This window comes from Leishmania major, chromosome 34 (assembly GCF_000002725.2).
Source record: "Leishmania major strain Friedlin complete genome, chromosome 34".
Lineage (NCBI taxonomy): Eukaryota > Euglenozoa > Kinetoplastea > Trypanosomatida > Trypanosomatidae > Leishmania > Leishmania major.
Genome location: NC_007286.2, coordinates 1,572,137 through 1,588,400, shown reverse-complemented (window position 1 = coordinate 1,588,400; position 16,264 = coordinate 1,572,137). Strand labels below are relative to the sequence as shown.

General features: G+C 55.9%; 4 protein-coding genes across 4 annotated transcripts; all 4 read right to left on the bottom strand.

The window, feature by feature from the left end:
- Positions 1–3,377: 3,377 nt before the first annotated feature.
- LMJF_34_3660 (transmembrane/endomembrane-like protein) lies at positions 3,378–5,291 on the bottom strand (the record flags this gene model as incomplete). Its single annotated transcript, XM_001686418.1, has 1 exon — positions 3,378–5,291. One exon carries the CDS (start codon positions 5,289–5,291, stop codon positions 3,378–3,380), a length of 1,914 nt encoding a protein of 637 aa, XP_001686470.1.
- A 1,422-nt stretch (positions 5,292–6,713) lies between these two features.
- On the bottom strand, positions 6,714–7,193 carry LMJF_34_3650 (putative 60S ribosomal protein L21; the record flags this gene model as incomplete). The annotated part of the gene is made up of 1 exon (XM_001686417.1): positions 6,714–7,193. One exon carries the CDS (start codon positions 7,191–7,193, stop codon positions 6,714–6,716), a length of 480 nt encoding a protein of 159 aa, XP_001686469.1.
- A 4,107-nt stretch (positions 7,194–11,300) lies between these two features.
- Positions 11,301–11,618, bottom strand: LMJF_34_3645 (the record flags this gene model as incomplete). The annotated part of the gene is made up of 1 exon (XM_003722349.1): positions 11,301–11,618. The coding sequence occupies one exon, from the start codon at positions 11,616–11,618 to the stop codon at positions 11,301–11,303; it is 318 nt and encodes a 105-aa protein (XP_003722397.1).
- A 3,595-nt stretch (positions 11,619–15,213) lies between these two features.
- On the bottom strand, positions 15,214–15,702 carry LMJF_34_3640 (conserved hypothetical protein; the record flags this gene model as incomplete). The annotated part of the gene is made up of 1 exon (XM_001686416.1): positions 15,214–15,702. One exon carries the CDS (start codon positions 15,700–15,702, stop codon positions 15,214–15,216), a length of 489 nt encoding a protein of 162 aa, XP_001686468.1.
- Positions 15,703–16,264: the final 562 nt, after the last annotated feature.

Sequence of the window (16,264 nt, the reverse complement as noted above, 5' to 3'; positions counted from 1 at the left end):
TGCAGCCGTGCATCACGTGAGGCGCAAGCAGCCGATGAGAGAGCGGCAAGCAAGTGTGCGCACGGCGCAGATGATTTTTTTCAGCGAGATAAAAGTCAGAGGAGCGAAAGAAACAGAAGAAGTGAATGATGATACCACGGGCAAGACACGTGATGGTGGTGGGGAGCTTGGCAGGCGAGCTTCGTGGGAAATCAATGGCTGACCAGGGCGCTCACGCGACGCCCCTCCATTCTCTGCCTACACGGCGCTTGACAAACACTGCGCAAAGACGGACAAGAATAAAATGCGTGAATGGCCGCCGCTTCATGACAGATGAACGAACGTGCGGCCTCGTGCTCGACAGACGCGCGCACGTTAGAGAGACCATCAGTGATGCCATGTGTGCTCATGTATCCACAGGGGCGCGACAAGCGTTGTATATTGAGGGGCAAACGAAGTCAGTTTGACTGGGTCATCCTTGCCCCTTCCCCAAGATACGTTTTTTTTGAACACTTGCTACCCAACGAAGCGGCGAACGGTTCCGGCAAGCACGCAAACACTCACAAATATTTGCGCGCCCACGTTCACAAGAGCTACAAGTGGCCAGCCGCCAGAATGTACAAAAAAAAAAAGCGAAGAGCTGAAAAAAGAGCAAGAGCATCCTCACGCCAGTACATAGAGAGGCACAGGATCATTTCTGTTTGTTGTGGAGCGGCCATCTCGGCGCTGACACATCCGACCTACACACGCTTCTTCGTGTGCTATCCGAAAGCAGCCGCATGCATATGTGTGATGCGTTCGCTTGCTTAACGCGCTCATCGCGTGGGACGAAAAAACACAAGAAACAAAAAAAAGCACATACGAGAAGAGGGGAACAGGAGAAACGAGCAAGAGGGACGACAAGGTGTGGGAAAAGAGGAGGGAGGAGGGGGGCAGACGGACCTTGATGGCAACGACACCGTGCAACAATGCCACTCTGCAACGTCGTTTTACAGACGCACACACACACACACGCACATCCATATACATATATATACTCCTCCATTCCACCATCGCCACCGAAGAAGAAACCTGCCACAGAGCATGAAGGACGCGCATCAATCAGCGAAGAAATGCTTTGTTTCTCGGCACTCTTTTCTTTTTCGTTTGCCTGCAACTCTCTTACCGCCACACTTTCGACCTTCACGTACATAATCGAGTAGCAGCTGAAAGGGAAGGGGAAGACCGGCGAGGAGATGGTGGGATAGCACACATGACGGGGAAATAGCTTCCTTGTCTATACCTTGGTCTTGTAAAATCTCCGTTCGTCTTCTTTTGGCAACATGTCATTCCACCACGAGCAAGCCAACAAGTGTACGCCTGCGGACAGAGTTCGGTCACCCCTGTGGTACTCAAGCTAAATCCTCGTCATCCAAGACGAGCTGTCTGCCGTTGTATCCGACCCACGCGTCTAATGACCTTTTCATGTCCCTCCGCGCCCCTTTTTTCTCGGACGCTGGCTCGCATCACTGTTCAAAGCGAAAATAAGCAAAAAATATATCCACCATCGCTGGAATCTCGTCCTGCCCCAAGGTGAAGCACAAAAGTATGGCCGAATGGCTTTTTCTTTTCGCACACCGTGCCCCCAGCTCTCTGCCATGCAGTGTGCGGTCGAACGCCACGCCAACCTCCGGCCTGCCACACGCCTCACGCCTGCGGTGCGAAGCAGCCCTAGACACGCACCTTAGGGCAAAGCGCCCAATCCATCATGACGAGCACGGCCTCTGCCTCTCAAACGCTACCCGCCCTAGAAGGTCGCCTCGCAGCCGCTCCCATCATGCCAGCGGCCCGCCTGGCGCACACCCCTCGGGGTGGCTCAGGCTCCCCTACAGCCGTAGGGCAGTGTGTGGGCCCGGGTGAGAGATGCGCTCGAGTCGCGCTGGCACTTTACCGATAACATGGATGGCAGAAGCGTTGTGCATTTGTCGCCGACTGCTCCGATGCAGCACCGCCCAGGGCTCGGACGCCGGCATCAGTGGCGATGCATCGCTCCGGCCTCCTCACCTCGCAGGAACTTGGACCTGCCACCACCGGAAGTGGCTCCTCATGTGACGATAGGGTGTATCTTAAATCACAGATAAGCTGAAGCACAAAAAAGAGTAGAAAGCAAATTCACCGCCGTCTACGTGAATGGTGTAGACACGTCGTGTCACCCCGAAGAGGGCGAGATAAAACGCCTGCAAGGTGGTGATAAGGAAGAGACTGAAGAGAAATGCATTGAGACAGGGAGAGCGAGTGAATGTGTGGGGACGGGAGCCGTCTAATCACGCGCACCGAGAGAGGAGGAAAGCAACAGCAAAGCCAAAGGAGAACCCATATAAATGGCGGCAGGTCATTGCGCTGTCGACAATGAAGAGACGTCGACCGCGACGGTGCTCACTGTTTCCTGCGACTTCACCCCCGTTGCTCACCTTCCCCGCCAGCGCAAACAACACCGGTGTTCAAACGCCGGTGTTGTATTATGCGGTATATCCACTGCCACAGAACTGCACTGACGGACCCGCTCGCGCCGACACTTATCAAGACAAGGTCCGCGCACGAAAGCGGGAACACTCTCAAGATGGCGAGGGGCACACGCAAATGTGGTGAGCGAACAGCGACACTTCAAATGCAGGACGTTAGAACGGCGCCGGTCCCAAACGATACTCGTCTCTGCTGAAGAAAAGGAAGGGGCCGGAACAGGGAAACGGCTGCATAGCCGTCCCGTTAGCGATGGCGCGCAAAGCGCAGGGAGGAGGCGGAACACGTGCTCCACATCGCTGCCTCACTCCCCTATCCGGTCGAACCACACTCGCCCTCGTTCCTCCTCTCTGTACGCAGCGCCCACCGCCGTCCCTCCTCCGTCTCGACGCCTTCACCTTTGCGAACGCCACAACAAAAAAGGATGCCCAGGCACGATTCCGCTCCTGGTGCGTGTGAGATGTATGCGCATGCGCTTGTACAAATAAGTGCGCTTACAAGTGTACGAGCGTGCGCGCGGCCCTCGCCACCACGACTTACCCACCCCTCCTGAGGAGAGAGCCTATCCATCTGGTATCGACGCCCTACCTCTCTCCTTTATTTCGCGTTCGCCTCTCCTCCCCCTCTGATGGCGTGGCCTGTGGCATGAAAGACGGAGATGCGCTTACATGTGTGCCGAGGAAAGGAACAACAACAACAAAGAAGAAAAACCCGAGATACAGGGCGAACGGCCGCCAACTGCATCTACACCATGACAGCGCACAACACACAAGTACGCACTGCACAAGGCGAAGTAGGGAGAAGAAACCCCATTACAAGAAAAGAAAATGAGAGACACCCACAAATGAAGTCACCGCAAAGCAGCTAGAGATGTTTCGCCCACGCCCACGCCCACGCCGCTATTCAGCCTTGATGGAGGCGTACATTTTCTGGACGAGCCAAAACGACCCAATAAAGCCGATGGAGCCGAGGGCCATACCAAACATAATGGACGCGCCGAGCATGTAACCCAGGAAGAGAATAATCGAGGAGAGCGCGCGGATCTGCAGAGAGCGCTTGAGGAAGAAAATGCTGTATGCAAACACGTGTATGCCAGTGGTCGCAAGAGCGGAGTAGCTGCGCCACCACCAACGGTAGTCTTCCCCGCGCAAGGTGAAGTAGGTCACCACAATGCCCACCTCCGCAGAAAGCACGACCAGTGCGATGGAGAAGAAGGTCAGGAAGCCGTAGAGGTACATGGACTCCTCGCGCCAGAAGGCGTTCAAGGCGAAGGGCATCTCCACGCAGCACGCAATGAAGGGCACAAGACTGCCAGCAAGTACGTAGTAAAGAGTCATGCTATCCGCATCTTCCGGTATGAGTCGAGGGATGCTGCTGACCCTGGCCGTGACAGCTAGAGTGTCCATCTTAAAGCCCCAGTAGATGCCAAAGCACCCAAAAGGAAGTGAGATGAGCAGCCATGAAAGTATAATTCCGACCACGGTCAGGAACGGGATGGCCGCCGTGCTGTGCTTTGCCCAATGGATGAGGTTTAGCAGCATGACGCCGCCTCCCAGTGCAGCCGGGAACACTGCCATGCAGCACATGGCGGTCTTCCACGTGCCTATACCGAAGAGCTTCAGCAGTCGAGTTGTCACAAAGCCGGAGACAACGTGACCAATCAGAAAAAGTACAATGACGGTGCTCAGGAAGGTGCCGCGGTGCGTCGAGTCCACCACGTGGATGGCGCAGAGAAACACGCTGCTGAGCATTGTCACCACAATCTGGCACCCGGCGCCGACGGCCGTCGCCAGGGCTGCGGCTTGCTGGGGTGGGCGGAAAACGTCGCCGCGTACCAGCTTCCAGCCTGAGTCCTCACGTATCTCCCTCTCGTCCAGCTCCTCGTCGAGGTAGACGGCCAGGTCCTTGCGCACAGTGCGGAGCATCACAAACGCTACCACAACGCCCGTCAGCATGGTAAGCAGAAAGCCGTACAGAGTCGCGATCCGGTGCCCGCGCCTCTGGGCATCTTCTCCGATTCTGTGCTCGATGGGGTACTCCTCGTTAGACCTCTCCCACATCACGCTGTACGTGAAAGGGACCTTGGCATCTTTTCCATCCCTATAACTCGGCAAGACGTACGGTTGGTTTGAGTGCTGAAACGCTGTCGCTGTGCACGTGTCCACCTCCGCAAGACTTCTAGCGACGACTTTGAAGCCAATCACCTCCTCTCCCGTGAACTGAGAGATCGCCCGGTTTTTTACGCGAATGGTAAAGTCGAGATGATTGTGAATAATGTTCGTCTTCACTTGGGTCTTTTCAACGCTGTTCTGTGCGCCAAGAGGGTAGCCGAGGAGGTACGCGTTACTCCCCTCATGAGGAGATGCCGAAACGAGCGGCTTGTTGTCGAGGAACATGCGCACGTAGTAGTCATTATTGATCATGTAGTTCGCCCGCCGCACCGCTTTTACAGTGAAGCTGGCATTGCACAAGTTGGCACACTTGACGTCCTCGCCAACTCGGAACTCGAACATGGTCGGAACAAGACGATTGCCCATCAGAATTTCGCCAATAAAGGGATGTTCGCGCCTCGCTTTCATCACCTCATCGGAGGGCTGGCAAACAGGGAGTTTATAATAGTCCATCGGGGAGAGGGTACGACGGCTGCGGTAGGCATTCGCTTCAGGCGATATAATCGTGCCGATCGAGTGGCCAGTGATGCCGGCCGAGGCAAAGACGGTGGCACACAGGAGCACCACTGCCACCACCAAAATAGGTGCGCGCCCCGCACGCATGTGCTGCGCGCTTCCTGGCAGCTGTTTTCCGAGTCGCATTGCACGCTTCTCGTACAGAGAGAGAGAGAGGGAGGCACGAAGGCGATGATGCGCGTGTGAGGGTTTGTGCGTGCTATGCGTATGTCGACACCGAAGGAAACCAAACGGCAAGGGCAGCGAAGCAACAAAAAAAAAGCGCAACACTCCGCAGCTTCCCTTATGTTTGTGTTGTTGTTGTTGTTGTTGTTGTTTTCTGGCTGACTTGTTCTTCTACCCTTTCCCTTACCAGTTTCCCCGCCCCTTTCGCCTCTTCCCCCCCCCCCTTTCCTTTTGCCTGCGCGCGCGCTTCGGTACAGCTATGGGCGTGTGCGCAGATGCAAGTAGAAGGGCACGTCTCGTGAGCGTCGGCTGCACACAGCGATAAAGATAACAGCGCAGACGAAAACAAAAAAAATCTGCAACGCCTCTCCGAGATCGTCCAAGTAAGTCCGTGCGAAAAAAAGGAAAAGGGGAAGCTAAGCAGTCGTTTCAGCTGCTGCAGGTGTGCCCGCACGTTTGTGCTTATACAGTCGCGCGTTGTTGTTGGGGTTTTTCTTTAGGTGTATGGTTGTGGGTGGATGGGTGGATGTCGATGCAAGAGTAACGAGCTTCGTTGTGGTTGCTGCGTTTCACATGTTGGGTACGTGTGAGAGGCGAAGGAGAGAGAGCGCAGGTGCGCGTGGGATGGAGGAGGAGGAGGCTGCAGCGAAACAACATATATATCCAGGAGGCGACACGCTGCGCACCCGTATGATGTGTATGCGCGTTTATCGTATACAAACCTTGGGGCTCTGGCAACTTGACCCGGTGCGGTGCCCTGTGCTATCCCATGTTCGCGCTCGTTTCGCTCGACATGTGCAAAGGCGAAGCTGAAACGCAGAGGAACGACTGAAGAGAAGACGCTCTCAGAGAGAAGACGTACACGGTGTGGTGCGGGAGAGCACCGCCTACGCGTCGTTTCGCTCTATTGCGCTCTTCTTCAGCGCCGCGTTCCAGACCCTCACTTTGTTCCAGTCGATCAGGGGCACAAGTCAAAGTGAGCACAGGGGGGGGGGGGAAGACGCTGCGGCGAGCTGCCCACCGAGGCAGCATCGAAGCATGCAGCAGAGTAGGAAGAGAAGCAGCAATGCGGCATCCCTACAGCGATCACCACCCCTGTTTTTTTTTCCTCTTCGGATGCGGCACGTCAGTTTCGGCTTGGCAACGTTTTTTTTTTGTCCTGATAAATGAGAAAGTAAAAGTGAGAGAAACGACTTGAAGTGCCTCTCCCAGTCCTACCCCCACCGCATCGACAACAACACCTCCGCTCCTGTCCTCTCCCGATCATCACAGGCCATTCGAAAGGAGAAGGAGGCGGGAGCAGGTGATGGGAAGATCGCTGTACGCTGAGGTAGAAATGTGAGGGGGTAAAAAAGGCAGCGCGGGTGCGGTGAGCACTGCACCTTAGTACGGCACCATCGCCTCGTAGTCGGCCACGCGGCGGGCGAGCACCTCAACGGTCTTGGGGCGTACAATGCCGCCCAAGCGGGAGCTCTTCTGCAGCGGGGGCAGCGCCTTGCCGGCCTTCTTGGCGGCAAGGTAGGCCTGGAACTGGTGCTCCTTCGCCTTGAATGCCTCCTGGCAGCGAGACTTGCGGACGTGCTCGAAGCGGACGCAGATGCGCTTGCGCAGGGTGCGCGTGCGGACCGGCTTGTTGATGATGACACCAACGCCGCGGGGGGTCACGTTCCACACAATACCGGTGCGGCCATGGTAGTACTTGTGCGGCATGCCCTCACGCACCGCGGAGTCCGCGACGACATCGACGTAGTCGCCGACCTTGATGTTCGTCAGGATCGTCGACACGGACGGGGCGCCGTGCTTGCGGAACTTCTTGGCGAAGAGGTGGCGGGTGCCAGACTTGTAGCCGTACGAGTGGACCATTTCTACTTCAAGGGGAACTCTTGTGCGGGTCGATTGGAGTGGGTACGTCGATGATGATCGAGCGGCGTCGGTGTAGTGGGCGGTGCGTAATGCAGGACAGGGGTGCCGCACCGTTGCAGATGGCAGGCAAAACCACGCGTAACAATGCGTCAGCCGATTTGTTGATGGGCATTTGCGGTGTAGCACCCAAAAAAAAAAAGGCGCCGATGCGGCGAAGTGTGGTGTGGGTGTCACATGGCGGCGGAGGGAGGGGGAGTGATGCGATGAGCGAAGGAAGAATCGAGACGTGGCAAGCAGAAGTTAAAAAGAAAAGAAAGCGACTCGTCGTCTGTGAAGGCCAGGAAGGGCTGCACAAAGCGCACAAGCGTCACGGGCGCGCAGCCCGCGAGCGTGGAGCCTGCGGCGTGTCAGGCGACGATCGCGCGTCTCAACAGCGCACGAGAGAGCTGACCTTAGCTCAGGAAGAGACGACGCGCCTCCGAACCACATGTACCTATCAGGAGACCTCGTCCCTCTCTGCACACTCGATGTACATCGATGCACATCGATGGTTCGCGTGAAGCATGTGTGCAGACGCACATCGCACGGCTGCATGTCTGCGCGGCACTGTCACCGCTTGAGGGAAGCCGTACGCATCCTCCTTTCTCCTTACGCATACCCACGCACACGCACGCAGCCTTCCCGCTTTCTCTCTCGCTCGTCTTACAGAGCAGTAGAAGGAAAGGAGGCACTGGAGGAGCGTCAAGCGCCGATTGGCCTTTGCGTGCACTGGTGCGCTGCACCTCTCCAACGGTGAAGTCGGGGTTTTTGTTGTTGTTTGTTTGTTTGTTTTGCGCGAGTCCTTGTCTTTCCTTCGTATGTTCTGTGCTGTTTTTGTTTTGCTGTCACCTCTAGCCTTCTTCATCCATATGAAACGCTCGCACTGGAGACAAGCACATGTACACACAGCGAGAGATTCTCGCAGACGCACCTCGATGTTCACTTGCCCGCCCACTTTCTCACTCTCTTACGCGCACGTGCACATTGCAACCCTCTCAATAGATAGAGGCGTCTGCACGTGCGCGTAAGAGGGTGAGAAAGTGGGCGGGCAAGGGAGCGTCGAAGTGCGTCTGCGAGAATCTCTCACTGTGCGTACATGTGTTTCCGCATCAGGATATAAAAGGTGCTATAGGACAGACATCCAGAGAAAAACAAACAGCGACGAGGGAAGAGGCCGACAGTGAAGGGTGAATAGCTTCTTTTTTGTCTTGCTTTCTTTTCGTAGCCTTTCGCTTGCATGTTTGTGCAATGTATGTGTCGGTCCATGAGAGCGAGGCAAGGGGTCCCCTGGAGACGTGGCGGTGCACCTCCGGAGAGCGAGAGGAGAGACTCACATGTGCACCCACACGCACATACAAAACCAAACGAACGCTGATGAAAGGAGCCCAAAGTAGCGAAAGGGAGAGGGAGAGGGAGAGAGAGGAAGGGGGCATCCCCCCTTCCTTCTAGCATAAATAATGATAAAAGAAAGGCCGTGTGAAACAGGAAAAAAAAACGAAACTGGGGTAAAGTGAGGAGGACAGAGAAGAACAGCAGTGGGGCGATGCCCACGAAATACTTGTAACATTGTCACGACAATGCAACAGCAAACAACGATAGAAGCACCACCAAGAAGGTGGAAGCGCTTGCGGCATCACGAGAGAAAGAGAGAAAGAGCGAGAGAGCAAGCGAGAAGAACTGGGGGGGGGATAAAACAAAAGATATCCTGAATCGGAGCAAAAAAAAAAGAACGAGCGCGAGGCCGGGTAGTCTGTTAGATCAGGCAGACTCACGAAGGGACAGAAAAGTGGAGCAGCACGGAAGAAGAGGACACGCTCCCGTGCCGCAGCTGACGACCGGTAAAAGAAAGACAGGGACAGCCACAATCATGAGGGGCTACGAAACAGTTGCAGTCAGCGCCGCCACTTTTTCTCCTGTTGCAATATGGTCATTTGGGCGCAACAGAAGACACTAAGAGAGTGCACCTGTGCGTGTCAGGCACAGAGAAGATCGCGTGCACGCATCTCTCTTGCCCACAACATCTACCGGCGTCCGATAGCACTTCGCTCCACTCTGCTGCCAAAGCAGCAGCTATAGGCAGAAAAAACGGTCATGAGCGCAATATCCACGAGCTCGTAAGAGGAAGCCGTCAACAGGGCGAACAAAAAGACGCGACTAGCCTAAAAGCAAGCTGAGAGGAGCACGCGAAGCACACTGGCGAAGAAAAAAGAGAAATGCAGCTGCCGCTGAGAAGCAAGGAGCCAGGAAGAAATATGTCGGGAAGTCAACGGAGCTGAGGTTGCCAGAGATGAGAGCGAGGACGGGGAACGATGAAAGTGGGTTGGGCGAAAACCTTGAACCAGGGACACACGTGGCGAAACAAACGGCCCAAGCAATCGTAGGCGCACACGGGCCAGGCCCACACACACGCGCACGAGACCCCGGACACACGCACACATCTCAAAACGAAGAACGAAAGCTAAAAGGAAGAAAAGCAACGGACTAGGAGAAAAAGGGAGCGTGCAAGAGTGACAGACATCGACATCACAACGGAGAAATGGGTATCCATATAGGGAGACCGCCTGCCACGGTTGAAAGGGGGGAGTTTCGGTTGTGTTTCTGCGTGTGCATGGTATGCACTTTTTGCTGCGGTTGCTGTTTTCTGTTTTTGATCATCGATGACGCTTCAGACCCTTTCGCTACCCGGTGCTGCCGAACAGTATCTGGCCTGTTCTCGTTGCCTCTCACTCAGCACAACACGAAAAAGGCCACGAGGTCGCTCGTGGCAAAAGGACGATGAAAAGGAGGGCACGAGCAAGCACGGCACGCAGATACACTGAGATGCCCCCCTTCCCCCTCACCTTCCTCCCCCCCCCTTCTTCAACCCCAGCCTTCACCTCTTTCTCCCTTTCGTGAACGTTTCCTTTTCGCCGTGGCTTTCTTTTTTGTTTCCTGTTGCACTCCTTCCTTGCGGCATCTTGTTCGTTACTCTTCTTCGTTTGGTTTTGCGTCATCTTTGCCGTTTCGTTTTGTTTTCTTTTTGCGTGTGTGTGTGGCCACCACTCGACACTCAAACCCGACGCATACACTGACAACCAAACACCAACATGAGAGGAGGAAAAGCAACGCCTGCAGCTCTGGAGCCACCCACGACCCTCAATCAACTGCTCAGTGGCATAGGCACACGTGCGTACGAGCATGCTTTCCAAGAAAGCAGCGATTTTTCGCTTGGGAAAAAAGGGGGTTGGCACGTTCGCCACTCGTTCGTTTCTTCGATTATTCGGGGACTCTTCTGTTCACCTCTCTCGCGCAACTTTCATCGAGAACCATAAGCCTTCGCTTCGTACGTGCGTGTGTGCGTGTGTGATCTCATCTCATTGATTGCTTGCTTTTTCATGTTGTCTTGCTTCTCTTTCACCGGTCAGGTGGATACCTTCGCTGCCTTCTTGTCTGCCGTTTCTGCCGTTCTCTCCACTGCTCTTGGAAGCCTGTGTCGTTCCAAGACGTGGGAAGAAGGCGGCACAGAAGGTACAGCACCCCGCACACGCACCAACATCGAAAAAGAGGCAGAGAAACCGACGAGATAACCAAAAAAGAAAGTCGAAATAAACCAAGGAAAAACGCGAGAACAGACAGCACAAATAACAAAAAAAAAATGCCTGAAGCGAGGCCACCAGCATTGAGGAGGAATCGCTAAGAGAGAAGAACGCAAGACGACCTGCACAGCAGATCCGTTTTCGTGCGCAGCTGCAAAACTTACACCGCCACCGTTCCTCGCTCTTCACCCCCCACAAACGCGCTGGCGGGCGAGGATGGGCTGAGAGTACGGTGACGCTACACACGGAAACAGAACAGAGCAGGGTCTTCTCAAAGGGCCCTATGAACCTCCACGCTCAACAGCAGAGAAAAAGAAAGGGAAAACAAGCCGATAAAAAAAAGCAGAGAAACCTCCTCCATTCTTTCCCTCCGTGATTCGCGCGACATCTCTCCGACACGCTCACATCCAAGTGCGCGAGCATCTCGGCGAGCCCAGTCGAGTCCTCGGAGGCTAGAGCGACTTCTCTCACGAAGGCCTTCACTGTCGGAACCCTACACCATGCCCGCAGACGAGCAATCGTCTTCCGAGTGCACCTTCTTCGGCTTTCGGCTCAGTGGCTCCGCACGCCCCTTGAACCCAAGCTTCGAAGACGAAAGCTCGCCACTGCGGATCCTTGGGAGAAGCTTCCACAGGGTGTACACCAACGCCAACACAAGCGACATGCCGACGACCATCATCACAGGAGTGATCCGCACGCCACCGTCGACATACGCGGGACTGCGGGTCATCGTCGTCGTTGCAGAAGCAGGGGAAACAATCGCGGCAATTTCGCTCGCGGTGGCTGGGACGAGCTTGCGCATAGAGGGCATCGTGATCAAGTATGTGTGAGAGAAGAGGTAACAGCCGGAGTAGTTCGGACGGCTTGCGTAGGTGAGGCTTGAGATGGTTGTGGGAAGAGGAATGGCGAAGAAGTCTCTGCGGGTGGAGAGAACGAAAGGAAGGGGGAGTAGAGGAAGGGTGTGTATGGACGGTGGTGGAGTTGGCGGAGGCAAAAAGCGGCAGAGGGAGAGGGCGTCAACTCGTAGACGGTCGGCGTCAGCAGTGGAAGTGCTTCTCTTTGGCGCAGTCGCGCTGGTGCAATGCAAGGGATGTCCAGCAGAACCCCTCAGTCGCTGAGAGGCCACCGCAACGACCTCTATACAGCCTGGTCGTGCCCCATGAGAAGACACTCTTCACCGCGTCTCCTTTACCGGCTCGGCACAGAATTCCTGCCTGGCCTTGTTCAGCTTTGGCTCTCGCGGCTACTGTGGTATTATCCTTTGCTTTTGCCTTGAGACACACAAAACGGAGGACGAGCGTCGGCTCTGCCTCTTCACCCCCCCCACCCCTCTCCTGGCGAGCGACACACGCACGCACACGCCGCTGTTGCTATTTTCCACAGCACTCAGCGCCTTCCGCACAACGCCTCAGCGAGACTGCAGGCTGGCATTTATGTGAGCGCCTGTGGAAGGCTGCCTCGCTGTGGCTATGTGCATCGCCGGTGTGTGTGGGTGCACGCAGGAGTGCGCCACCTTGTGGCCAGGTACTTAAGCCACTGCACATGCAGCAAAGAAGACGTGCGCTTCGCAAGTGCGCATAGTGGCGAGGGGGAAGAGGAAAGACGGAGGTGAACGCACGCGCAGTAGGGGCACGCAATCGAACAGGAGCAGGCCGAGCTGGCCGTCATCGCCACTGCGTGTTGCCCCTTCAATGTGAAGCCGGATGATGATCACCCCTTCGCCTTTTCGCTTGTCTTCGTTGTCAGCTTGCTGCCCTCCTAGCACGCTGCCCCGTGTGCCGGCACGAGGGCACCTCACGCACGTGCCATCACGTCGAAGAAGCAAGAAAACAGAGCGAGAGAGCCGACGAGCAGAACGAAACGCGGATGGGATGAGGCCTGCAGACACGCAAAGACACACACACACACACACACACACACACACACACACACAGGCAGGCGTGAAACTGGAAAGGGCGACGAGAAAACGGGGGAGGGAGCTATTTGACAGTCCTTCTGCTTTCGAGCTCAGCAACAGGGGCGCCTCCGCGTCTGTCGCCTCTTGGCTTTCGAGTTGCCGCTGCCACCGTTGCCCTCTTCCTCCCTCCCTCCCTCCCCCACCACTCAGCAAACAAATATCCACACAGAAACAAGCAAGCAGTAGCGTGCGCGAAACAGAAGCACCAGGCAAACCGGCAGCCGTGATCATGAGCACAGCAAAGCGCAAAACATGCGGACCTCTTCTTCTTGCGTATCGCTTCGCCGCCGCCGTCCGCCGCGTCAACGTCCCTTTCGCCCAAGAAATGCGAGAAAAGAGAGGGGACGCGCGGTGCGCCTCGACTAGCGGGAGTGGGAGTGGGGTGGAGTGGGGGCGCACAAGCAGAAGATAGAAGCACAGAGAGGAAAAGAGGCAGAGAAGCACACGGGCAGGAGAAGGTACAGGGGCGGTGGAAGGCCCAGCACCGCACGCTGATGCACAACTTCCGCAGAGTCGCCGAGAGGGGGGAGGGGGTGTGCTCAGAGGAAAAGCGGCCACAGGGAAAAGAAAATCCTGAGGGCGAAAGAGGCGCACACACACACACACACGCACACGCACGCACGCAGCCACCATCGCTCCTTTATCGGCCGTCACCACACTTTTTACGCGACGGGCGTCGGAGTCGGTGTTGCGCAAAGAGGCTGGACAGAGGAATAGGGAGAGGAACTGTTTGCGTCTGCCTGCTATGTGCCTCTCTCTCTCTCTCTCTTTAGTGACAAGCACCTGCAAGCGCGCACGCACGCGCACAGACACCGCACAGAAAAAATGCAGAATGAAACGAGCAACACGGGGATCGGCCACGCCAACGAGAAGAAGACATTGTTAAAGACGGAGGAGACGGAAACGTAAAGAGAGAAGGAAGTCAGAAACAAAGGCGAAGGGGAAGAAGCTCTCATAGGAAGAAGATCACAATGCAGAAGACTACAAACAAGCTGAATGCAAAAACTCAGCGAGTCACACAAGGGAGATGGAGAGAGACGGTTTGTGTCTATGTATAGATGTGTCAAAGTTAGAGAGGGAGAGAGGGCAACAGCGAAAACAAAGCCGGAGAAACAATCAAAGCATCGTGACGGCACTTTTCTCGTCTTGTTTTCTTTTTCTCCTCCTTAGGCTACAAGAGAAAGATGAGGAGCCACTTCCGCAAAGGCAGACAAAGTGCTCGGGAGGAAGTGCCTGCAGGGCTTGCGGGCGCAGGGGGGAGGGGGAGGGGGAGGAAGGCGGGGAGGAGCGCAGGTGCTTATCAACAAAGCGAGGGAAAGAGAGAGGAGAGACGAGAGCCACGCCGCACGATACACAAAATAAGGAGGAGGAGGGCAGAATGGACTCACAGTAGCACTCGCATGCCCAAACGCCCACGGAGAGAGAAGCCCAAGCGCGCAGGGGCAGCGCAGCCTCTGCAGCTCACTCCTTTCCCCCTCCGTTTCTCGCCCTTCTCTTTCTCTCCATCGCGCAGCCCAAGCCACGACAGGTGAGATAGACGACGATGCGAGAACAACAAACAAAAAAAAACACTGAAGAAGCAATCACGGAAGGCGAAGCTCTGGTGCTTTCCCCCACACGCCCGCCCCACACATCCCCTGCCCACGCAGTCGCCGCCACCGTCACGCCCCGTCGCATAACCCACCGCATACAGAACACGATACCCTCAAAATGGGAAGCGGAACAAAGCAAAACGGCCGAGAAACGGAAACAGAAAAAGGGAGGGAGAGAGAGCAGACGGCTGCCACAAATCATGAAGAGGCTCCTTTCGTTTATATATATATATACGTGTGTGTGTGCGCGCTGATGCGTGTCTCTCTCGCGCGACCTTGATTCTCTCTCGAAGAGGCGGAACGGCTCGGCGCGCACGTGTTAGATGAAACAAACCAAAGATAATAGAGCAAAAGAAAAGACACACCAGAAGAGGGGACACGAGGAGAAAAGGAGAGAACACAACACCGTTAGAGTCACAGACTTGTACGCAGAAAACAACATGGGACAAAAAGAAAACGAAAAGGCAGCAGGCAACAGCGTGAGAAGAGGAGAAGCAGAAGCGAGAAGAACAGACAACGTGCACAGACACAGACGCACAGAGACGCCCATACGGACGCAGGTGACGTCGGTAGTGACGGTCGCATTCGCACCAGATGCCGTGCGTTGCATGCGCCTCTATCCGTCGCCGCTCCAAGACGCACACAGCGTGGGACGGAGAACGAAAGGCGACGTCGCACAATCTGCACACCCGCCACGCACAAGGGAGAAGGCTGGGGGGGGGGGCACGGCGTCTTTCCCTCGCGCTGTCTTTCTCCCCTCTCCCCAGCCACCCCCTCGCTCCCCTGCCGCGCCTTGCTGCACTCAGATGTGCTATGCATATTTACTCATTGGTGGTGGCTGTTTCGTTCCCTCTCTCCTACTCCCGGGGCATCGTCACCGCAACGCTCTCGTCGGCCTCGCCGTGCCTCTGCCCACTGCGCTGCGACCTAGCAGCCGCCGCGTCGCCCTCGCCCACCTCCACCCGCGGCTGCATGGCGGCGTACTGCACGTGTCCCTCGTTCTTATCCCGGTCGCACCCCGACGCCATCTCCTCCTCGCGGCGAGCCTTCTCAGCCGCCCGGCGCACCTTCTCCTTCTTCGGCATCTGGTTCAGCAGCTCCGCACGCCAGTCGAACTCAAGCTTCGAGAAGGAGAGCTCGCCACTGCGGATCCTTGGGAGAAGCTTCCACAGGGTGTACACCAGCGCCAACACAAGCGACACGCCAAGGATCAGCACCGCCGTGATGATGTTCAGCCTGAGGTTGACAAGGACAGGAGCCGCGGTCGTCGTCGTTGCAGAAGCAGGGGAAACAATCGCGGCAATTTCGCTCGCGGTGGCTGGGACGAGCTTGCTCATAGAGGGCATCGTGATCAAGTATGTGTGAGAGAAGAAGTGGAACGCGTTCGGCAAGTATGAAAGTTGTACCTATACAAAAATGAGAAAGCAATGCCGTGTAGCGAGATGAAGATAAGAGCGCAGTTGAATAGAAAGACAGAAGAAGCGCTGCGATTATGATGAGTGCATTCGCCGTGTCCGCGACGGGGTTCGAGCGTGTGGCGTGTGACGAGAGTGATTGAAGAAGGACGAAAAGGCGATGGTAGAAAGATGATGTGTGACTGCGACGTCGACACGTGAGCCGAGGATCGACTATGGACGAAAGTACGGGAACGTTTCATTGGGTGAAGCATGCAGACCTGTGGGGCATTCGCGGCACTCGGTCACGCATCGTCAGACGCTCTTTGAGGGCTGATTTGACTGCCAGTCTTTTCGGGTGGTGGTGCGCGCTGAATACCGAGAAACGAAAACGCCGTGGCATCGCGAATGTAAACCCTCAACGATGGGCGAAAAGAGCAAAGTGACGAAATGCCTTCCCAGTCGACACGGGTAAAGGGGGGACCGGCGCAGACGTACACCCGTGCAGTGGACG